Genomic DNA, 25,469 nt, shown 5'->3' on the forward strand with positions numbered 1-25,469 from the left:
ACCACACATAGTACATTCAGATGTAACCTGGAGCTACAGACCAATGAAGAAAAAGAAAGACATAAATGCATGTTAGCCAACATATATATTTTTTTATATATATATATATATATATATATATATATATGACCCTAAGTGGAAGAAAGAAAGGAAGAAACAAGAAAAAGAATGGAGAGGAAGAAGAAAACAACATGTATTTCTCCCAACAGACAACTCTCCATAAACATCCTCTCACTAGCGTGAACCCACCGCTCTTAGGACACCGAGAAGCTAGTCCAGGATCGGCTATTGTTAAACTACCAGTGAAAGAATGATCAGAGCAGTTTATTGTGGTTACTGAGAAAGAGCTGATTAAAGCACCAATATCTGTGTCAAAAGATGAAAGTGGCATCGAGTTTATAAATGGAGGGATAGAATTGAGTTTGAAGCTGAGTTTTTGACAAAACAAGAGGAGGAGGTAGAATGAAAAGGAAAAACTAGTTCAAGTTCTTCATGTGTTAAGAAGAAATGACAGGACATTCATGAAACAGTCTGGCCATAAATGCATGAAAATTTTGACACAGCCGACAAGTAAATGTAGCAAAGTTAAACAAATCAACTATGTTAATTTAGGAGTTTAAAAAAAAGTGACAGTTCTCCTGCAACAATTTCAATGATAATATAGATGCGTCCAATTATCAGAATGCAGACAACTAAACATTTCTGTTGTAGTCTCACTAGTATTTATAGTTGCACAACTTTAAAAACTTAAGCATTTAATTACGAATGTTTAACAGGAGACAGCCCGAAACCTGCAATTCCAATTTAAAAGCAGATTCTCTAACATTTCTTCAGTATGCTAGATATGCTTAAAAGTAATCAAGAAAGAAGACACAGTACTTTTTAATGTGTTTAATACAATTTGAAATTTTCTTATACCTGGTATCCCACAAATCCACCTAGTGTCCATGATCGTTCCTTGCTAATCCACTTGGCAATGCTGCTGGCACCAATTTTCCGAGGCTGGGTAACAGCAATGTTGCAGTAGATAGATTGTTGAATGCAATAATCCAAAATATATTGTGGAATCTGTGTACTCTTACCACTGCCAGTTGCTCCTTGTACAATCACAACTGAATTGTTTTCTATCAGAGACACTATCTGAAACAATTTTTCAAGAAAACTTGTAAGTCTACAAAACAACTCAAAACAGATTTCAAAAAGATCTGAAATACCAATAGCTTCCAGGCCACATATCAAATCACTGTAAAACATTGCGCTATACTTTCTATCATCTCCTAGGCATCTGTAGATAACTGGACTCCCAAAATACATTAGAAGATGACAGAAAAGAACATGGGCATGAACTTGCTTACATACTTCCTGTTTATAGGTATTTATGCAAAATATAACAGCAATGTTTCTTCCTCCAAGAATTTTTATACAATGGCTTTGTACAATGAACAAAAGTTTTGTACAATGCTTAAAACCAGAACAGAAGTTTCCTTCTAAAAAAAAAAAATACCAAAACAACAACAAAAAAAAACCCACAAACCCAAACAAAACATTATTTTGAGCTTTATTCCATAATGAGAGAAAGTACAATGGTATTACCTCTTCCCTGTGTTTGGCTATAGGCATATCCACACATTTATGGTTAGTTATTGGTATAGAAGTCAAATCATTGGATTCACACTGAAACAATGAAGTATCTAGGCATAAAAATAACCAAGAGTAAGTTATTTCATACAGAAAGGGAAAGACCAGCAGGAGAATATTATCACAGTATTTGGAAACCAAACTTCTACCAAATTTGAATCACATACTTATAAGTATTCACAGAACTAATACTTTTTAATATTAATAGACTGAAGAGATATTCTGTGTTTATGCACCTGCTGTTTTATTGGCAGCAGTTGTGAAAGTCATTGTTGCTTCTGCTTATAAGCCACTGTCAGGGTCAAGGATGTATACCGTTCTCTAATTCTATATGCTTTTCTCTTAATAAAAAAATCCCAGTATTTTTGCATAGTTTGCATTACAACTGCCAAATCCATCCCTGTTCCCAAGAACTTTTTTTGACAATACTGAAAAAATATGCCTTATTCATGTACCCATGCGTTGTTTCCCTTAATGCCTACTAGATCCACAGTACAAAATCACCCATACTTTGATACAAAGACCACACTACATTTCTATGACTTGACATTTAAAACAAGTGTGGTAAGTATCATGATGATATTTCAATGTGATGCTACGTTCTGCAGTCTCTTGGCAATTAGTCACCATTAGCACTGGGAAATACAGGACAAAAATCTTACAGTGCTACCATGCATTTCAGCTCAGCAGCTTGCTGTCAGTTTGACCGTGAAAAACAGAAGAGCTATTGAACAGGTGGTAGAAGCAAGTGTAGAAGGGGAAAGCCAGGACAAGACTTTGGTAAGCAACAATTCTGCAAATTACCCCACTATATTGAAATCAAAAGTGGAAATGCTTTCTATTTCAAATGGGTTTCACGAGGTACTGTAGCAAAATTCACTTACTTATTTGCATACAAATAATAAAAAAAAATAAGAAATACACATTGTAGTGGGAAAGGAATCTAGTAGTCTTTTTACAAAGGAAATATTTACTACAAAGGCTATAAACTAAGTAACTGACTATACAGTTATAGCTTCCTTTCTTTGGAAGGGTTACTAAAAATCTCACACAGCAGTGAAGCAGAAGGAACAACTTCTTTTGTCTCTGTACTATACCTGAATGTGTTCCAACCCCCAGATTGTCTTCAAGTGTCAAGGAATACAAAATGAGTTATTCCCACAATAAAACAAACCCTCAAAAGCTGGATAGTTCATTAAGACAGTTTCATAAAGCACTAAAAAAAATTAAAAAAAAATCAAAAAAATCAAGAGTTCTCCTGAAGCCACACTCTCCAACAAAAACGGTTCTGTACCTATATACTGCATATTGCAACAGCTATAGGTAATCACTGCACAGTTATTTACTTAGCACTACTAAACACATACAAAACAGAACTTAATATCAGCATCCCCGGAAAATATTAACTGTCCTCTTTAAAATACCTTTGGTCAAGTTTCTAAGTATTTTCCCCAGCAAAAGTCATATATAACGTTCTGTCACAGCAACGCTGTACAAAGGCTGACTGGCTTCCCTCTGGCACAAACATGTCACTACTGAGACATCAGTAGCTCTGCATGATTTGACCAATGCTGTAAGAAATCTCAAGCTGCTAGGGAAAAGATCCCAGTGTCAGCATATTCCTGCTAAAGCACCAAAGCCTTTCCACCTCTATCACGTTTTCCATGCAAAATTGCAATTTTGAAAAATGTGTTAGAAGTATACAACAGAAGACAGAAGCAGTTCTACAATAGTGCATATAAAAAAAAGAGGGACAATAAAATTTACATGGTAGAATTCACATGATAAGCTTCCCTAACTCAATAAAAACAGAGTGTACTAATAAGAAATCAATAACCTAAAATTCAATTAAGAATTTTATTTAACAAATACAAAGGAACAAACCAAAAACAAATAAACAACCACCATTATTCATGTACCTGCTGAAGAATCAGATCAATTTAATCAATTTTGTATATCTCATTTTTTTCTTTGATGAAACAAACTTTTTTTATACTGCTTTTCATGACAGTTCTGTGACAGCAATATCTTACCTCTTCTAAGCACAGAAGTTTGGAAAAAAAATTCTACCAAAAGTAAACGGTCATTCAATATTAGCTACCATCAATATGCAGAGTTTGAGAACTGGCAGCCACATAAGCATTTAGTAGAGGCTGCAAATGCTAAAACCTGTATGGTTTGGGTTTTTTTCCTCTTCAAGACACTTTTTCTGCGCTTAAACTGAAAGAAACATTAGTGAGTTTGCCTGGGGAACTAAATACCATGACAACTGTGAGACTTCCATCTAGAGCAGACAGTACAGTCTTGGGCCACAGAGTTAACTTGCAACTTCAGATGAACACTGATATGACCCAAGCAGCCATCAAAAGGCCCACTCTAACAAAGTGAGGATACAGCCTTGTTCTGAAATCCAGACCTGTCGGAGTGGGTCCAGAGGAAGGCCACAAAGATGAACAGAGGGCTGGAGCACCTCTCCTATGAAGACAGGCTGGGGTTGTTCAGCCTGGAGAAGAGAAAGCTCTGGTGAGACCTTGTAGCAGCTTTCCAGTGTCTGAAGGGAGCCTACAAGAAAGCTGGAGAGAGACTTTTTACTAGGGCATGTAGCGATGGGACCAGGGGGAATGGCTTCAAACTGGAAGAGGGCAGATTTAGAATAGATGTTAGGAAGAAATTTTTCACTATGAGGGTGGTGAGGCACTGGAACAGATTGCCCAGAGAAGTTGTGGAAGCACCATCCCTGGACCTGTTTAAGGCCAGGCTGGATGGGGCTTTGAGCAACCTGGTCTAGTGGGAGGTGTCCCTGCCCATGGCAGTACAGTGGGAACTAGATGATCTTCAAGGTCCCTTCCAACCGAAACCATTCTATTAGTGAAAAAAACCCAAAAAGCTGGGATTAGGAACTTGGGTAACCACCTTAGAAGACATTATGTTTTTAACTTTTTTTTTTTCATGAAAGGTGTTTTTTTGAACAATGAAGACTTGCTGCAGAATAGAAATACTTGAATATACACCCCTATGAGAGTTCCAAGATGATTCTACTCATTTAACTAACCATTCAACTGCAGACATTACCTTCAACTGTTGTTTGTTTGGGTTTTTTAACATCTGTTTATGTGATGAATCCCAAAATTAGAACTGGTCTTTAGAAAAACTGATCACTTCTGCAAATACAGAGGCATCTACAGATTAAAGGAGATACAAGACTACAGACTTTTCAGCAAGAAAGGCATAAAGTTTCACTTTTTCAATTGTTTATTCTTTCTGGAAAACATTATTAAGACTGGGACAACAAACCCAACTGATGCACACCTTTGTAAAACCTGATGCTCAAACACACACCTCGGATTCTGACACAGAGAGTGCAGGACGTTTCCCACCTGAATATAGTAAACTGAGGAAGCATGTAGCTGGCTCACTATGCTGCTTTATAATAAACAAAATATTTCTGTGTATAAAAAGCAGTAATGCAAATCCAGAATAAATAATGATATTACTTTCTCTATTCAGACTCAGTGCAAAAAGAAACTGAAAATTCAGCTATGGGAAAGATGAATTTGCCTGCTCACTTCCTTTTTAATTATTATGAAAGTTCTGCAGAAATATGTTGACTGCCATGACTAAAACAGTCTACTGCCCACAGAAAGAGCGATTTTCCAACATCTCAGTTATCGTAGCCCATGTAGCCGATGTATTCCTTCTGGTACCTGTTTCCTGAATGGAATTTGAAGAGATCCTTTTACACAAGATTAGGTTTTTGTATGCACCAGCTCTGAGAGAAGAGATTGTACATCTAGATCCCTGTTATGTGCCACTAAGCAAATTAAAGTGATATGCATCAAAAAAAGCCCATACTTGAAAGTACCAGTGAGGTGAGTCAAATGAGATGCTTACTATGTCACTGATCATTCTTCTGCTGAGCTACAAACCCATGAAGTGATTACAGTTAGCAAGCAAGCTCACGGAAAAGTAAAGCCACAGGAAACAATCAGGATCCTACACTGAGCCAATAAAACATAAGGACTTCACAGTAAGTCATACTACTTCAGCCATAACACAAAGTACACGAGAAATTGTTGCTGACTGAGCCCTGAAGAGCTTAATCCAGAACCTGGGTAAAGTGATTATCCTTCCTGACCGGGAAAAACAGGCTAACAGGTTTCTGTGTCTTGAAGTGTTGACTACTGAAGGATGCCCACAGGCAACGTTAAAATTCCTAAGAAAATACCACATGTAATTTGCTCTTCTGTTCTCCATTGCAATCCTCTTCAACTTTCACGTATATTGAATATAAAAGGTTTTGGAGGGAAGATCTGTGCTGTGATTAACTTTCCTGGCGTGCATCCATTCTGAATACCAAACATTTAAGGAACTCTTAAGTTCTTTTGGTATTTCAGAAACCTAACCAGAAACAAAGTTTAAAATGCTTCTTCTCTGTAAGCAATTACTTCACCTGGAACCTAGATGATCCCCAAAAGAGATTCATTTAATGGTGTGAAAATAATGAAGATAGAAGAGGAAAAAAACCCTGCCATTCACAAAGCTGTATGAATGAAAATAATGATATAGGCATCCTTTGGGGGGGGGGAGGGGTAAGGGGGGGGGGGAATTTATTAAGGATTTTGGAATCTTTCTTAAAAGTAAAGCTCTTAGCATATACAGTTTAGAATACCTAGATTGATGGGCTGGGGGGATCTGTTTTCCATAGGATGCTTAAAGTAGGCAAGTGTTCCACACACATAGCTCTGGAAGGTTTCCCTCTGCACAAAGTCCTCTGACCTCACTGAATCAAAGGTGTGTTTAAGTCTCACTCTGAAACAGCCAGTATCAATTGTGAAACCAGTTCGATAGGCCACGGTAGAACAACTGCTAAAGCTCTACTTGTTTTGGCTAACAGTTGTGATGAAGTACTTTCTTCTGCTTTTAATTAATCACTTCAACATCCTTTTCACAGCAGTATAATTTCAATCATGTTCTGTAGAAGCCAGAACACTATGTGCAGTTCCCTGATGATCTGTTTTCCTGACTGAGAAGCAGATTAGACATTTCTATTTGTCCTCGCAGTATAAAAGCATATGCTCTTTCAAAGACATTGGAAAGCACAAAAATTAAACTCAACAGAACTGCATAAAAAAAAACAAGGGACAAGCAAACACCACAAGAGCTTCAGTAATTCTGCAAGATTTAAAATAGGCTGTCAATTTACACGGAAGATTTCGTCTACAGTTAGAACAGCAATTAGGACAGAAAGAAGCAACGGAAGGGGTACCAACTCTGAAATCTTCAGGGCCAATCAGCTTCTCATTTCCATGTTGTGCACCTTATTTCTGGAATACATTTGTACTCAACACACCTAGAGTGGTAGGGCCTGGTCTAGATAAATCCTCGATCATTTGACAATTTTTCATGTTCTTAAATGGAACACACACTTCCAGATTTATATAGCTGACAGTTACAAATAGGTCTTGGAGCTCTCAAAATCTGCATGATGAACATATTGCCATTTGAGAACAGTCTCATTAACAACATACACATTTGTAATCCATAAAATTAACATTACACACTTCACGCTCACTCACTGAGCTTGTTTATTATATTATCCTAATATAATATTCAATGAATCTGTCTGTAAGTCAAAGTTGATAGCAGTAAGAACCAGGATTTTCTAAAGTTTTTATGTTATTCTACATCTAGGTGGCATTTGGCAGCTCAGCCTCAGAATGCTGCAGGCATCTTCCAGTCCCACCACTGTCCAGTCTGCTGAGAGTCCACCACTGGATTGTGTACAGCTGGGAGCAGAACACTGACCAGAGGAGGCAGGCATCAACACTGGATGGAACAGCTCCTGAAGCAACCAAGGCTCCAAATAAAGACAGTATGCACAAGCTAATATTTTAGTAATTTTTTTTAAGGTTGTTTCCTAACTAGATGCTGTTTAAGGAAGTTACAACTGGAAGGCAAGAATAAATATTAGAAAGTATGAATTTCAAGGACAAACATTTTAGCATAGACCAAGAGGAAACAGGTATTTATACCATAAAGTACCAGTAAGACTATGCAGAAATTCCCAACAAGCCCAAGTTATAATCCTGTTCCTTTTACAGGAGGAACACTGCTAGCATTGGCTTCATTCAAAATTAAGCAGGCCATCAGTGCTGCTAAATTGTCAGCCTGCCTTAGGCAGAATTCTGATTTAATAGCTGAAGGACATTAAATTTTACAGTATTTCCTTGAATTAATCAATAACACTATAGTTTAAAAGAGACACCTAAGAAACTCATGCTTAGTCAACTCATGGCTGTCCTTCTTTCACTAGTAAAGCACATGAAAAAGTAGGGAACATTACATTCCTGAACCACAACATTCAAAGCTTCTTCCAGTCCCTTTATTCCCCCATTTTCCCCTTTCAATACCTCCTCCTCTCCCATAAATTTTATGTGATGTCAAGTGAACAAGAGACAGCATTTTGTGGTTAGGACAGATAGTCAGACGCACTGCAGATGCTAGACAGGCCCATTGCACCTACTGCATTTCAGCTGATGATAGAGTAAACAAATGGCTTCAGCACCTGCCGGAGTTCCAGAGGTCATTAATTTACAGAAGCACTGAAGGACAGTAATTTCTAGAAAATTTCTCTATTTGTCAAATTTTGGTATATCAGCAAAGGAATACAAGTATTACAGAGAATGACATGCAGAACAGACAAAACACATAAATGTCCTTTTCTTGGGAAACCAGCTACATTAACAAATCTGGAAATTAAGAGGCACAGTAAGAGTTTGAAGCTGAGCTGTCCTGACAACTGAGTCAGCCTCATACTGCTTTTACCAGAGCTCCTAGGAAAGAAGTGCAACCAGATTTCTCTCTAAAGACAGTTTAAAGCAACAATCAAGTATACACAGAAATAACATGGATAGAAAATGGGAAAACAGAATAAAGACATGAACCTGACTGAAATGTATCCTTGCAGATACATTTCAATCATATATCTACATTTATCAATACAATAAACCAGATTTATGCACATGTATCTATGCAACAGCATTCTGTATTGTGGTTTCCAGAAAATTAGGTGTTTATTTTTTAATACAGCACATACAGCATTAAACAAAACAGAAATATACAGTAAGGCTTCACAGTTTTGTTTAGGGGAAAAGATAGGAAAGAGCACAGGGAGGAAAAGGACCAGTATATCTGAGTTCATAATAGGAACCAAATATATATATATTTATTTTTTACCTGGTTTATAGACAAGCTGACCATTTCCAACTACATCTAGCTCTTGTAATTCTGCTTGTCTGTATTTTTCACCATATTCAGTTCCATTACTCTCTGTGATTGGCAGCCTGAAGAGGAAAGAAATGACAAATCAATAAATGCTTCCTAATCTAATGGTCATGGATATGTCTGGGAATAACAGCATTATACAGTAAGTTCAGAGCCTTCACGTCATGCAGGAACTACTTCAATGAACAAACTTCAGAAAAAGAATTTTTCTGTGCAGTTAGATACTAGCCTGAGGAAAGTGTCATATTAAATCTTATTGTTTAGATTCAAAAAAATTGAGCTCTGAAAATATCATCCTTTAAGTTTTTAATACTAATGAAATACTAATACTTAATACCAATGAAAGTCTACAATTTCTTCTGAACATAGATGAAATAGCTCTGTTTCACCAATTCTTAACACAGTGCAATTAAGAAAAATACATGCAATTCTTGCGTGATTCTCTGTAGTAAACATGAAGTAAACTCTGAAGTAAACATGAGTAGACACAATCATCTCACTGCTTTAAGGAAAGAACTTTTGTCTTTGAGCCAATAAATTATGGTGGCCAGGGGAAAAATATTAATACAATCACCCAATCAGTGAATTTTATGGAAATTTATTACACACAAGATAAAGTCTATCCATGACATATATAGAATGCAATAGGATTTTAAAAAAATTATCTTCTACACAAACAGTGTGAATAAAACCACATGGATTTCACCAGATAATAAAGTGGCACATATACAATGATTGTATGATTTAATAATCATAAACAAACTTGAATGTAGGAGAGTTTTGGACACATCAAAAGCTCCCTCTTTTTGTCTTTGTGGGTTTTTTTTTTGATAAACCAAATACAAACTATAAGTCAAAACTATGCTTTTGCACTTTGATTTAAGCTCTGGACCCAGGGCAAGCTTCTGCTGTGCAGTGCATAGCCAATCTGTTTCTCAATAGCTATATCCTTGAGACATTTTATAAAAGGATACTGCTGAGAACTACCTATTCCTTGACCAAATTATAAGGAACACTGACTCCAAAACCAATTAAGCTGAAAACAACAAGAAATTTTTAACACGGCACTGTGTCACACAGCTCTCATCATAGATTAATTCACAATATCTTAATACCACAGAGCACCCACCTTCTCTGACAAGCCAAACCACGTGCCAGCTTGGGTCTGCTACAGACTACTCATTCAGATCAGTCATTATTTCTTCCTACAGGAAAAATCTATTTATCACCTACTGCTGTCAACAAACCAAGAAATGGCTTCTTATCTTATTTTTACAATATTTTAGGCCCAGAGTTAAAGCAATTTTTCCCTGGATCTCAAGTATCTCTTAATGCAGGGTTCAACAAGATTGCACGCATCTGCACAATTGCTATGTGAGCAACAGCTGCCAACTTTCAGCAAGGAGACTACACCACTTTCATCATTCTAACCTTCCCGAAAGAGCTGGGATGGGGAACACTCCATGATAGGCCTGCATCTGAGGTACAATTTGGAAAAGTTCATACACATCATGTAAGACCACTTTTTAAGTAGGTTATTCCACAGAACATATATTAAACACAAGTAAAACCCAAAAATACAATGAAGGTATCAAAGTCAAGAAATCAGTAGTTGAAAATAACATAATTAAGCTTGGCCACACAATCCCAATTTGGCAGCACTGTATGCACATACTATACAGAGTTTAGTGATATAACCAATTATTTCTCATTTCTATAAGACTGCAGCCTCCCTGAGTGCATGATACATACATCTTCTGACAAAACCTGCTTATACAGTAAATACAACTTGTCGTTCAGTCCTCCACAAGAAAAGAAAGCCATCTGATTAAGACAGTAAATGCTGCCATGGAGGAGCAGGTACTACTCAACTGTCAGAGCCCTCAGAGCAATAGCGAGCAAATCACTTCAACAAAAAACTTGCACTAAGGGGTAGGGGGGCTAAGGGTGAGAAAGGTAGGACTGCGTTCCTTGTTTGCTATAAAGACCTTGCAGAAGCATCAGTATTTAAGCAGCTGTTGAAGTCATCTAATAAACAGTTTTATATAATACCAGATGTATTCAACTAAATACTCCTGAAGATGGAGTATTAAGCATTTCAAAACTGTCTCACAGAAGTACATATGCGCTTTTGACCTTTGCCTGTACAGCTGCAGAAAAATGAGGACAGTATGACCTCAGAGATTTGTGAGAATACATTAATTTTTTTTGTTGTTGGATATTGGTATATTTTCTTTCAGATATTAGGTTTTCTGTCATCAGAAAACAGCATGCAGTAAACAAACCTCAGGCAACACAATGAATAAAGAAAATATTTAATAGCCAGTCATTAAGAATGAACATTGCTCACTCGATGCACTGAATCAGGCTACTGTCTTGGGGAAAATCATATGCAATTAGAAAACTGCATATGGGCACATGAAATGAACAAACAACATTCATTACATCATTTCTCAATGTTTTAATGCTGAACTTTGCAGCTTTAATAAACTAAAAAGCCTAGAGAATAATGTTATTTTTCTAAGCAAAATTGAAAAAAAAAAATCATTATGGAGCCGTCTGGCGCTCTTCTAAGTCATCAGAATGACACAATCCTTTCAAGTAATCATTAATAAGCCATCAGTAGGAGGTATCATCCTATATATACCTGGACAAACAGAAAGGGATGGAACATTTTTCTAATGAGTTTCAACAAACATTTGCTGACAGCAGAAGAATGACAATATTCAGAAAATTCAAACCCATTCCAGGCTAAGAAAGCACAACACTAATGAAGGGTTTTTTCTGGATTCTACTTACGATGCATGTGTCTGTCTGATACACCAGTTATCTCTTTCCCATTTCTATTCCCTTTGGCATGGTGAAAACCCTCATTTCAGTACACCTGCCCTGTTATAGCAGATATTCCTTAGGCTTTCCAGATTCCAGCCTTGGTGCTCACCTACTTTTAGACTCCCCCGGGTCTTTTGATCCCCCAAAAACATTACAAGATTGGCAGACAACAACTTTTCACCTGCATATATGAAACACATTCAGAATTTTACCAAATTAAGAGGCAGTAAATAACATTTTTGTGACTCTAACACCATTATTGAAAATTTAAAGTCATCAATTTCAGGAAATGCAGGAGACTTCAGATGTTCTGTTTTTTCTTCCTTCTCCCTCATTTAAAAAAGGTGAGTTTGATCTAATCCAAATCAAGTGCATGTTTTATCGTCAAAAGTGGCGAGATTTCTGTGGCTGAACCTGCAAACACATGACATTATGTCCACCCTAAATGGACAAAAGCAGACAAAATTATAAAGCAGTGAGAACATGACCAATCAGTAACGTCACTCAACAACAAGTAATTCTTGATATGTCCTAGCATCTGTAAAACATAACATGTCAGCTACCTATGAAGGTATACACATCTCAAGACCTACCTATTTTGGAAAATACTCTCAGAAGTAGCAGACATGGGAACTTTGAGCCTGACAAGCAGTGGCCAGTAGAAGTTTTCTACACAGGCAAAAAGGTAGTACACAGCATGCCTCTTTTTGGAAGAGAATTAACACTGTTTCTTATGAGATAATGGGATACTTTCCTTATTCCTTACTATGTGGTTTAACTACTAAAACTTTTTTTCTGAAGAGTGACTGATCACGGCATATATGACTAAAACTAAATTTGAGCATTTGATTGGGACAAAATTGTTAAAAAATACTTCTTATTTGGGTTTAAACGAAAATTCAGTGTCATAATCATAAAATTAAATACAGCTGCCACTTCAGGGGAATTACTAGAAGGGAAACACAGTTTAACACCAGAAATTGTTGACACATCCAATTGTAAATGCTCTCAAATATACTGAGCATGCCTTTCTTTAAATAAATTCAGCTAGAGAAAGGTCTTCCTTTTCTTCAAGCTATACAATGACCTCTAAGAAGTCAACAAGGCCATCATAACAGAGTACACTCAGTAAATATTTGTATTCGAGCATTTGAAAAATTAACCAAAGCATTTTTGCATACAATTCGTAATCAAAAAAAGAATCAATTGCCCAATCTCAACCACAACTGTGACAGGTAATTTATTTGGCTCTTTTGAGTGACGTATACCAATGCATACGCTGAACACAGTTAATGTCTCTAGAAGCGATGCTTAAATAAAGCCTTACTAAATGATCAGATACATACAGTCTTATTCTCTGTGCTTACGCAGCAAACCTGACTGTATAAAGACAATATTCAAATATGTAATTAAATTCAAAGGATTAAGATGCTTGCTTATCCAATTTCAGATGATTTTGTATTAACTGCTTAATTTTCAGGTAGAAGCTCCTATTCAAGGCTATATAACTTCAAGAACACTTCCATCTTAGAGGCAAACAACTGAAAAAACAAAGTATTCTAGGGCTGTGTTTTAAAAAATTCTCATAGTCTTTCTTTTTGCTTATATATGTTCTGGCTCATTTGACACAAAAATCCCTGTTCACATGGGACTGGGAGTTGAACATAAAACCAGTGTCACTCATTTCACAGATCACAAGAGAAGGACTGCCCTAAGTCATGGCTTCCATCTCACACACGCAAGCTGTCCACCTACTTACAGATCTTCAGGGCAGAATCACTTGAAAAAGCACTTAGCCTTATAGCATACAGAGCAATATTTTGCTTACAATTTTAGTACAATATATACAGTAGACTGTTTCAAAGCCTCTTTTCTGAAACTAAAATAATGTGACACTTTACATAACTGAACATTTGCCATGACAGTAAATAACCTTCCACTGGTTTTACTGAAGGACATACTAAAAATTACTTCCCTTTTAACTGGCAGTTGGCATTCCATACTTTTAAGACAACTGGTCTTATTTGCAGAAATACACTAACTTTAAAGAAATAATGTACTGTCATTCAAAAACCATAACGTTTCAGTCACAAAAATAGAAGATTAGTAATAGAATTCAGTATAAAAGAAATCCATTGAATACCAAATACAAAGTGATTTACAGATTCTTAGATTCTTAAGAATCTAATAATCAATGAGGTGCATGCTTTTTTCCATTCAAGAGAGCTGTTCTAAAAAAGTAATTAGCTGGATTTAGTGATAAAGTCTTCCTATATAGGTATCTTAAAGGCTTGCACTGCTCTTCCTCACAGCAGTTATTCAGAGCTCCTGTTTTAAAACCTTAACTAGTTGGGGAGAGAGAGAGGGAATACACTAAAACTACTTTGCATTTGAGTTTTTCAGGATTCTGGAAACATTTGAATCGGGATAGACTATGTAAACACAACATCTCAAATATTTCTTCTATGGCAAACTAACAGCTCTGTAGGACGTTCCATCTTCCACCTTACCCAGTTAAAATCCAAGAAAAATTACCACCACAATGCCAGGATAAAACAGCCCATATGCTCAAATTTACTGTCTACTGCTCTGGGATTTTATGCCAGTGAGGGATACTGGGATGAACTGCTGGGCTTCAAAGAATTGGACTCTTCTTTCAGGTGAGCTGTTGATGAGCTTCTCTTTCTGCAGCCGTAGCTCAAACAGGGATGTTTGCAAGAGGACAGATGGTGACAAGAGCCAAGTAGCAACTACCTCTCTACCACAGATGAAACAGTTAATTTTGTAAATTAATGTTTTTATAATTAGTTATAAATTAAAAGTTACATGGGTGTTCATATTTATTAACTTAAACCAAAAGCACAGTTTCCTCTATCAAGCATTGTTTCTGATCCTTTAGCAACATTCACAAAGCATCTACACTCCTTTAACCTTCAAAATTCGTCCCTTCCCTCTAGGTACAAAGGCAAGGAACTTGGCCAAATAAAAAAAAAAAAAATAAATACCCATAACAAGAAAATTAAAACAAAAGCATTTGGTTATCAACTTGGTAAAATCCATCTTAAATAAATCTGAATAAAATACAATGCAAGTAAGAGACTGTGATGAATTAAAAATGCCTGTGAAGACTAGTATCAAATGCAAGATCCCCTCAATTTCAAACGGATGCCTGTAACTCCTCTGCCTATTACTGAAGTGTCACCAGCATCAGAGACATCAATGCTACAGACTGTCCAACTGGAAGAAATCAGCTTCAAACACATCCCGATTTTATTCGTCCCAGCAACAGAAGTACAATGATAGCTTACACAACTTTCTGTCAGTTAACACTGTTAAGAGAGAATTATTACTGTTGTTAGCTGTCACAGCAAAGGACAAAACAAGGATTCTTACCAAGCGGCCTCTCACATAGGCCCATAGTAAGTTTTGTTCATAGTTGTTAAAAAGCAAAGCAATAGTCAAATGTTGTCTGAAGTAATCAGAGGAGGTAGACTCACCATCTGTCTGCAGCCTGAAACAGCTACAGCAAGTTGTTCTGTCAAATCAAAAGAAAAATGCACTGCAAAGTTGATCATTAAATTCAAAGAGCGGGGCTGCATTTATAAATGGAAGCAAATCATTCAGCAAATAGCTACAGATAGCTACAAAAATGAAATCTTGCTTTTCTCAGATGACTGGTAGCATTGGTAAACCTTTTTATGTAAATGTAACAGGCCTGGCTGGGATAGAGTTAATTTTCTTCCTGGCAAGCAGGTCTATGATGCTATGTTTCAGATTTGTGACCAAAACAATACTCCTAACACACCAATGTTTTAGTTATTGCTGAGCAGTGTTTGCATAGCATGGAGGCCTCCTCTGTTTATCACACTGCCCCCCCAGCGAATAGACTGAGGGCTGCACAAGAGGTTGGGAGGGGACACAACTGGGAAGATAACCCAAACTAACCAGAGATATTCCATGCTATATAATATCACACTCAGCAATAAAAAGGGAAAAGAGGGGGGGCATTCCAATTAGTTTTGCCACCTATTGCTTGTGAACTGGCTAGGCATTGGTCTAACCATGGGAGGTGGTCCATGTCTGCCTTTGATTGACTTTTGTTTTCTTTCTCTTTTCTTCCACTTCTTCACTTATTAAACAGTTTTTGTCTTGACCCCAATTTTTCTTGCTTTTACTCTTCTGTTTCTCTTCCCTCATCCCACTGGCGGTGAGTGGGGAGAAAGCAAGGGGCTGTATGGTGCTTAGCTGCCTACTGGGCTTAACCCACAACAATAAAGCATCAGCCCTTCTCACAAAACCTGAGGCAGCAAACCATAGTATGCAACTATATTACCCACAGATGCTAACAAAGAAATATGCAACATAAACCACCATGTTAATGTGTTGAAATGTTAGCAATGGTTATGACATGCTACCAACACTTCTGGTCAAATAAGAATTATGATAAATTCTTGCTGTGTCATTACGAGTCTCATTCATAAAGACAGCTATACTTCTTGCCTCTTTCAATTGCAAGTCAGCAGCATCTCAGATAGTACAGATGCCATAAAATCTTCCAAAGTAAAGAATAAAGAGCTTCTGCTCCACCTGTTTTCAACATTTGCTGTTCAAATCAGTGCAATACTTTATTAAATGGAAGCATTTTTGAAAGGCTGATTTCATTTTTACATAGAATCACTTCAGTGAGGCAGTTCAAAAGTACAGCTCCATGGCACAAGGCAGGAGAGCTAACTGCTGTGCCACACCAACAACTTCTCAAACTGGCTTTCTGTCAAAAAAAACCCAACTGTGTGGTGTCCAACAGCACACAAAATCAGCATGAATAAGTACTGAATTTGTTGTTCTTACAGACAGTCATAGTAGTAGCTCCAGGTTTCACTAGACTGCTTTTTTATTATAGGACCTGGTTATCAGTTTACAAAGTTCCTTTGTGTGTACTATGTTAAGACTAAAGTCTTCTTGATGTACTCGGAGTTGACTTGGATTTGCAGCTTTTTTCTCCCAGGATATGGTTACAGAACAATACTTGTTCACAAGAAAACACTGTACTGGAAAAACAGCTGATCCCTAGAGAACTTCTGTTCTTCATGAGAATTTCAGATTTTGCAAGAATGATGTCTGTTTTAATAATATGCCTCTGCACTACAGCAAATTATTTATTACAGTAGCATTGAAAGGTCTTAATCAGAATGTAAGACTTATTTAACCACTGTTAAATATCTGTTTACTGTGCTAAAGAGATTATTTTATTTAGTTTTTTTAAAAAAAGCTTTCAAGAGATTTCAGAAAGCATCAAACAGGATAAAATAAACATCTTCTGTCACCTCTTTTTAGCTAAGAAATACTACCTTGCCATAAACAGCCCCATCTAAAGTAGCTGGTGTTAAGGTTAGTTATGATGATTTTCAAGTAAAAATCCACTTTTCTGTAATGCTACTGTTTATACTAGCGGGAGTTTCCCATAAACATCCACAAAACCACCTCACTGTTATTCTTCAAGCACTCCACTTTGGAGTTATGCTTTGCCATTGTATCAACAAAGCTAAAATCCGTATTTAGCAGCCTCAGAAAACTTATCCCAGGTTGACTCATTCTGATTCCCTATGGTAAGTTTCAGCTATATAAATGCGTATGTTGTCTGTTGTACTTACATCACAAGCGTACAAGAATATTCTTACTCTGTAGTTGTGCTATGCCTTCAACATGGAGCTGAGGGCTCCTAGTTGGTAACATACAAAGCTGTAAGAGTACTGACAAGGAGAGATTCAGAGGTTTTAACTCTGAAGAACTTTAAAAGCAAGCAATACTTCTAACTTAAATAAACATTAAATCTTTGCAGCCTTACACCAGTTACTTGATTCCAGAATATTTTAATTGTCAAATTTCCCCTCACAATTGTGAGGTCAAACAGAAAGAAGCAAAAGAGGAATTCCTAGAACAGATAAGACATTTTAAGTACCAGACATTTTCAGGTTAAAGATTAGAACCATGAACTGGACTTCCATGCCTTCACACCAAGCCACGCATGTGGCTGAACAAAACCACTTTGAAACTGAGGGTTCTCACAGCAAGCATCAGGCTTAGATGCAACCCTTCAGTACAAAACATACCCAGAAGGTAACTGCCACTATAGATGCAGCACTGCCTTCAGAGGAATTCTTTAAAGATGACATGTACTAATACCACACCAGATTGACACTCCTTTCCCCTCAGTAAAGTAAGAACTAGTAACAGAGTCCCTAAATATACCTCCAACTAACCAGAATGACTCAAGCAGTAAATGGAACAGTGCCTCATATTTAATTTAAGGATGAAAGAAAATAATTGAATAAACAGAGCACATGGCCCCAGTAGGAACTGTTCTGCCATATGCATCAGGTCATGTTCATTATTCTGACTGGTAATCCACAGAGTCAGTCATTATGAAGATCACCTTCTAAATTAGAGGCTGTGTCTATGTTTACTGAAACCAGTAGGGAACACCCACACACACACACTTTTCCCTATTATTCTAGAGTAATTTCATGTAAATTATGTTTATTTTTTTGTGTACTCACACTATGGGAAAGTAAGTTAAGCGACCTCGATGATTCCTCACTCCTGTATTTGTAAGCTAAATGTCATGAAAGCAGTACAGCTAAAAGCCATGGAGAAACCAAATATATCCATCACAACCCATAAGAAATCCTCAACACAACAAAGCAGAGTCACTACTGCAGAGGTGCATTTAGATTGTTCCAACATTCCATGTGTGGTTGAATTTCACTCATCCATAAGGACATAAAAGTTTAACAACCTCCTTAAACATGAACTCTGCCACGCAAACCTTTGTTTTAGATTGCCTAGCTCTATTCAACCACTCTTAAGGTGAAGAAGCATTTATTCTTCATATGGTCTGAAAGCACAGGAGACACAAGTCAATACATCCACCTGCACGGCCATGCAATCAGCTTCTCCACAGGCCTCCATTACTGTTATTTCAGAAAAAAAGGCTTCTGAGAAGTACAGGAGCATTTAACTTACATAGCTAGAGCAATCTGCAGTTGAAACCACACACATAGTGCAATCCAATCATTCAGCTATTGCTTATGGAGCTGCTAGAAAAAAAGTATTTTGTACTCTTAAGACAGAGGAAAAGTCAGAAGTTCCTCTTTTCTCCTGCCCTCCTCCAACATCTCCACAAACCAGGTTATGCAGTCTCCTAGCCAACTGTCAAACATCTTTGCAAATTGGTAGAACTTGCAATTAGTTCAAGAAGCAAGAATCATTTGATGTTTCCCCCACCTGTATTCTCCCCCCATTTACTTGGGATTGGGTGGAGAATAACGAGTATAGGAGAAAGAGGAAGACATTGACAATTTTGAATAAATTTTTTGGTACCAAGAAGTCCACTGAAGTCCACCGGATAAAAATAAGCTATCACCAAGGTTTTTAAAAACTCTGTTCTGTGCATAGACATTTTAAAATAGAAAGAAATAACCTGTGCATCTTACACAGGGATGCAAGGAAAGAGATCCCCTTTTATCCACTGGCTGCCACCCTTATTTCCTTTTTTACCCTATAAATTTTCAACTAGCATGTGCTCTTGCAAGGCTATTGTTTTGGAATAAAGGTCTCTACTGATGAACCTGTACCTGCCATAGCAAGAAGGAAAGACCACTAAAATCGTCTGAATTGATTTATGAAAGGAAATCTGCACTTTGGCTCCAGCAACTCTTGCTGCTCCCTCAGTTCGATTTGAGAACAGCATCAGAAAACAAGCCTAAAATATGGTACATAAAAAGGAATGGTTAACTTAAGAGAAAGCATAAGAAATGCTTATATGAAGGGACACCCTTTCTGCTCTTTACCTACATAAGAGGAGATATCATCCACTGCAGTTCAAAGAAAATTATTAAGTTCTAGAAACAACAGATGCTTTAGGAATTCATGACTTTCCTTGCCTCGAAAATTAGGAAAACAAAGGAAGGTTGAAGGAAAGTTTTTAAAAAGTTCAGAGTCTTCAATTTACATTTTATATTGCACACACAGTTAGGGTTCATTTACAGGGAAAAATCAATTAGCAAACTACTGCTCTGCTGCAGCAGCAGAGTAAATTATGGCTTATTAAAAAAAGACAAAAATTACTCATCATTATGTAACTAATGTTATGGTCTCACTCAAATATTATAATGTGTTTTAGTCACTAATACCAGCAAAGAAAAATTAAGAAAAGGGAAATTAAAACTATAAAAATATTGTTTTGGTCTGCTCCAGTAAGAAAGCAGAAGTGCTGGGACTGAAACATTTAGAAAATTCACAGAAGTGAGTAATCAGATGAAGTGCCAAAGATAAGAGAGATTCAGAAGCTTAAGACCATGAATCCTTTTTAAAAACACCACATCTCTTGAGTTACCTAAATTTACAAATTGAAGGGAAGTACAAGACTGCTGGATGAACATGGAAGAGACCAAAACATTTTTCCCCAATAATATGTCAGTCAACAAACGAATCAAAAAAAGCAAGGAACCTAAAAGTAAGTAGAAAAGACTTCATACCATTTGTAACTTTATTATTGTAATTTTAGGAACTGCCTAAAAATCAATAAGAGGAATCAGAATATAGCCAGCTTCCCCCCTCTCCCCCAGATTAAATCATAACAATAACTCTAGTTACTAATAAAGACAAACTCAGTAATGCCTTCAGGGAACAGACCCATTATCAGCCAAAGTCAAGCCAAAACTTCCATTCCAACACAGCACTGCAGAACCATGAGTATATTTACATGCCGTTGGATGGAACTGTAACTCTCCACAAACTTTCCAGGATTAACCACTAGCTAACAACTGCATAAAGTACTGCTCTACTTTGAAGTTCCAGTTCCCAATGCCAACCTCACATGAGCAGTTATCTCTTCCTAAATTCAGATCAGAAATGCATAAGAAATTAGAAGCAATACAAATTTTCAGCTTTAATGTTCTCCTACCAATGGAAAGATAAATATCATTCTCAGTATTCCTGCCTCAGAAGATCTGATCATGCAACCAAAGATTAGGTGGGGGGGGGGGGGGGGAACCTAACCAAACTGTTGCAGGTTTCTCATTTAATTAATTTGTACACCTCCAGTATGCATCTCCTTAATTGGCAAAGACACTACAATGGTTTCATACTGTACAGCAGTCTACTTCCTGATTTGATACAGTGGAAAAAAAGTGGTGACATGTTAACTGTGCTGTAAAGGAGGTGGCAAGGAATGTTTTAATTTCATCCGAAAATCTGTCAGGACACTTCTGTCATTATAAACCTAGCTCCTTTCCTTTTTCATAGTACCACATACAATGCAATGTGAAAAGCTTCCAGTTGAAGAGGATTAATACTGACATTTGAATTTTTCCAATGTATAAGTAATATCAGCTTGAATAACAGCCATACACATCATCCTTTATGTTGTATGACATCTAGAACAAATTTACAGAACCCTTGTTCCCCCAACAGTTCGACACACCAGTGGAGGCAAAAAAGTAGGAACGAAAAATACTTATAGGAGCAAAGACAGTCATTAGAACAAGAAAGAGCAGAAGAGAAGGCATTTTGTATACCATGCCTACTGTTTAGATTAATAGGAAGAGACCAGATAACTGGAACGGAAAATGGCTGCTTCAGCGACCTTTAGTGTGCACAATGCCATCCCTGAAAATGAATCTTAAAAAGGGATATGCTCAAAATACTCATCAAGGAAAGAGGGAGCAGGCAACTGACAGCCAGTTGAGAGAGAAGCAAAGTCTATGGTAAGACTTACTATTCTGTGCTTTTTACATCAGTTTGACCTCAATTTGCATCTCTTTATCATTCTATTCCTTTAATTAGATTAATGTGTCTTTCATGGCACACCATAGGTGTTACAGACTAGCTTCTTTAAACACATTTGAAATGTTAATTAAAAATGCTAAGAGCTATGCAGAACAATGAAAATGTGCAGTACCATGAGATTGATGAAATTCATCTGGAAGAAGTATTTAATATATCAACAAAATCCTGAGCAACTGTCAAATGGCTCTTTTCTGTCAACACTCACGTAACAAAGGCTTTAGATGATCTTTACTAGAGAAAGACTATTCTTAGCTGTTTAAAAATGACAGTAGAACAGCCTGATCCCCCTCTAATGGGAGAAAAGTCTTCCAGCATCTCAATGGCCTGAAAGTTTAGTTTGATGATAAAAGCAACATAGTTATTTTTAGCACTCTACAGGCATAAAAATACAGCTCTTAACTGTGACCTACAGCTATGCACAGGCAAGCATCACATCATACGACAGCCTTAACTTTAGCTAGAAGCACGTCTGTAGTTGCTTCAGACTATCATTATTCATCTCACTACCAACAATACCTTTGGATGGATTTAGCAACAAGCATTTGAAATTGTTACCATCTTTTTTTAAATTGCTGCCATCGGCAGAACTCAATTCAAAGGTAGGAGATCTTAATGGACTTTGTAGAAAGTATTTGAGAGACCACGTTAGGTTAAATGGATTACTACTTCTCTCTGGTACCGGGGATGAAAAAACCTTAAAAGCAGAAAAACTTAAACTGTCATATTCAGTACAGAAAAACATTTTTCTAAGTACAGTTGAGTAAATGAAAAAAAAAAAAAAAAAAAAGAAAAAAAACACAACCTTGTTTTCTTCCAGCAGTAGGAACAGCCTGGAAACAGGATATGCTAGAATAAGAAACCTTCAAGCAAACTCACCTGAAACAACACTGTTCAGACAACTGCAAAGGTAATTTATGTTATTTTATTCCAATTAGTATGCTTGTGTCTGCATGATTTGTAACAAACTGCAATTTAAAACCCTATTCCACCAGATTCTTGTTTCCAGGTTATGTAAACAAGAATTTATTTAAAATAAAAATTTATCTGTTTTTAAAACTTCTGTATAACTCAGAGTTAGAGCATTTAACTTTATTTAACCACTTTTTAAATGTATTGGTTACTTCCAATTTTGAAGGTTGGGGGTTTTTTGGAGGGGTGTTTGTTTGGTTAGGGGTTTTTTGCAGGGTTGTTTGGTTTGGGGATGTTTTTGGCTTTTTTTTTTTAAACCAGGACAAAAAATTGCATATATATCATATTGGAAATATTTCAATTTTAAGTGCTGTAAACTTCACATAGTTATGTTAACTCAGAAAACAGATGGAAAACATTATCAAATGTAAGGCTTGTCAGATTTAATTATGGCTTGGCAATTATTGTTATCACTACTTGTACTGCAAAGTATTTTCGAATAATTAAGAAAGTTTCCTGTAAACATTCAGCTGCTAAAAAGGAAGTCTACAGGTATAAACACTATCAGTCAGACAATGCCCTGGTTTGAGGACATAAGCAGTCAGAAATAAGCAAAAATTATTTTTTTTCCTCTCCCCTCACAGCTTAAAAATGCCACTTTTTGGCTGGATGAAATGGTCAAAAAATGACTCCTACAAACCCACAAGATATCCTGGATCAGAAGTAGTTACAAAAACCCTACTGAGGGAATTGAAATGGCACCTGAAGGAGCGTGAAAGATTAGTGCAAGAGATTGAAAATGAACAAAAAGTCCAAAAGACTGGCATGGATTACAACTGGCTGAAGAACTACCAAAACCCTGAAGCAACAATTCCAGCTACTGAGCAACGGCAACTTGAAGTTCTGTGTTCACAAATCCAGCCTTGCCAAACGGGAACTGTTCTCAGCAGGTAATTGTTTCGTATTTCTCTAACTTTGAGTACTGTATCATAAGTAAGATTTTTCTTCTACCTGATCCAAGTTTGTATTTGGCTCTGATCTTTCTGCCAAAGTAACAAACCAATTGGAATGCATTTTTACAGGTGTTTTAAATAGCACATCTTAAATATGTTGTATTTGAAGGAAGCTTTTAATCAGGATTTTCCAGGTCTAATCCAAAACAAGGGAAGTCTCACATGCATAAACACATGACCTCTCAATACTTTCAGTTTTTCCTCTGTTATTTATCCCCAATATTTATTAAATTGTAACCCAATAACCAAAAACCAAAGCACTAATGCAATGCACTGTTACACAGAAACCCAAAATACCTGAAAGCTTCTGAAACTAGCAAATCGGTGTAAAAAAAAAAATTCAGTTTTTTTTAAAACCAACCAACCAAAACCCCCCACATTTTACAAAGAAAAATTCTTCTATGCCTGTATTTTAAATTCATTTTCTAGCGACACGTAGAAATGTCAGAACAAGCCTATGTGCCTTTTAAAGCCCAGAATATACCTAAGGGCAAAGTCAGTTTAAATCAAGTTACCCAGATGGGCCAAAAAAAAAAAAAAAAACCCAACCAAAAACCACCACAGAAAAAAAAGGCATACCCAGTAACAATAGCTTTCAATTCTCATAATAGCTGGACCACATCCAGTGTATTGTTAGAGCTCTTTTCCTCTTATAATCTTTTGGGGGAGGCATGGGGAAATGTGGCAGCAAGGAATAAATGACACCAGAATGCAGTCATTTCCTTCTCCTTCCCCTCCCCTCAAAAGACCAGAGAGGAAACAGAAGAGTTTTCAAAACTGATGACTAGATTTCAGTTTTTGTTTGTTTCTAGATTTCGCGAAGTTTTGGCAGAAAATGATGTTTTACCTTGGCAAATAGTCTACATATTCAAGCAAGTTTTAAAAGACTTCCTTACCACCATCGAGAGAGAAAACCAACAAGACCAACTGGTAGATGCATGGAATACAAATTGCTCTGAAGAATTCAGCCTGCGTGGAGACAGTTCTAACAGATCGGACAAGGATGAAATCCCCACAGTTTCAAGTTATGTTGACAAAAACACACAAAGCATGTTTCCCACCTTCTCTCATAGAATTTGGAATCTACCCTATTACTATCCATCAAGTTAACTTGGTTTGTGTTTCTTTCAAAAAGCTACGTAGCCATTTGCATTCATTTCTTGTGAGTGCCATCCACAATCACAGGAATAAGAAATGTGACATGCTCCCCCTTTTTCCAGGTTCAGAAATTTAAATGCCTGATTATAGCTAGTATGCAGTATACAAACTTAAGTATGAACTCTCCTTTTATCTTCATAGTACTTTAAAGGTGTTGTGTTTGAAGGCACCTTTAAACCAAAAACGTAGATGTTTCTGAAAAAACTGTGAAGCATTTTATTTTTTAGCCATATACAGTTAGATGTATTTAAACAAGAAAGACTGCTTTCCATATTTTGAAATAGTATCAGTCCACAAAGTGTTAGGTAAAACTTCTGTATTTGTCATATAGCTTTTAGGCTCTATGGGAACTTTATACTGTGTAAGATAAATGGTTTAATATACTATCAGTTATACCAAATAAACTCATAAATACTTTTTGGCGCTGAACAATTATTTCTTAACTTCAAGAACAAGTTCTAAAATGAAAACTATGTCAGAAGGTATAACACGCTGCATGTACTGCTTCTATATTTTTTCCAAACTGTATTCTGCATGTGCTGAAATACTGTGAAGACAGACAACTAAATGAAAACACTGGATATTTAACAGCGTTTAACAACTAGCTCTCTATTCTTTAAGAATTTAAGGAATTATTTTATGTCAAATAGTTGTACTTCTTCATTTGGCTTATTGGAAGTTATCCTGAAATCCAGACTCTGCATTAAACCTAAACATTTTGATCAAATCAGACAGTACTTTTCTAGAATAGTGAAAGAGCCAACAAATCATTTCCAAAGCAAGAAG

General features: G+C 36.6%; 2 protein-coding genes across 2 annotated transcripts in view; one reads left to right on the forward strand and one right to left on the reverse strand.

Moving 5' to 3' along the window:
- Nucleotides 1-25,469, reverse strand: part of TDRD9 (tudor domain containing 9) — a gene marked incomplete at both ends in the record, with an annotated part of 88,891 nt that overhangs the window by 58,244 nt on the left and 5,178 nt on the right. Inside the window, 3 exons of the mRNA XM_082485781.1 lie at nt 919-1,140; nt 1,594-1,691; nt 8,875-8,981. Coding sequence (XP_082341907.1) covers nt 919-1,140; nt 1,594-1,691; nt 8,875-8,981 — 427 coding nt within the window. The remainder of the gene's footprint in view (nt 1-918; nt 1,141-1,593; nt 1,692-8,874; nt 8,982-25,469) is intronic.
- RD3L (RD3 like) lies at nt 21,430-24,635 on the forward strand (the record flags this gene model as incomplete). The annotated part of the gene is made up of 4 exons (XM_082485947.1): nt 21,430-21,521; nt 22,421-22,510; nt 23,157-23,462; nt 24,338-24,635. The coding sequence occupies 4 exons, from the start codon at nt 21,430-21,432 to the stop codon at nt 24,633-24,635; spliced, it is 786 nt and encodes a 261-aa protein (XP_082342073.1).

The sequence above is a fragment of the Vanellus vanellus genome (genome assembly GCF_965231255.1).
Source record: "Vanellus vanellus genome assembly, chromosome: 6".
Lineage (NCBI taxonomy): Eukaryota > Metazoa > Chordata > Aves > Charadriiformes > Charadriidae > Vanellus > Vanellus vanellus.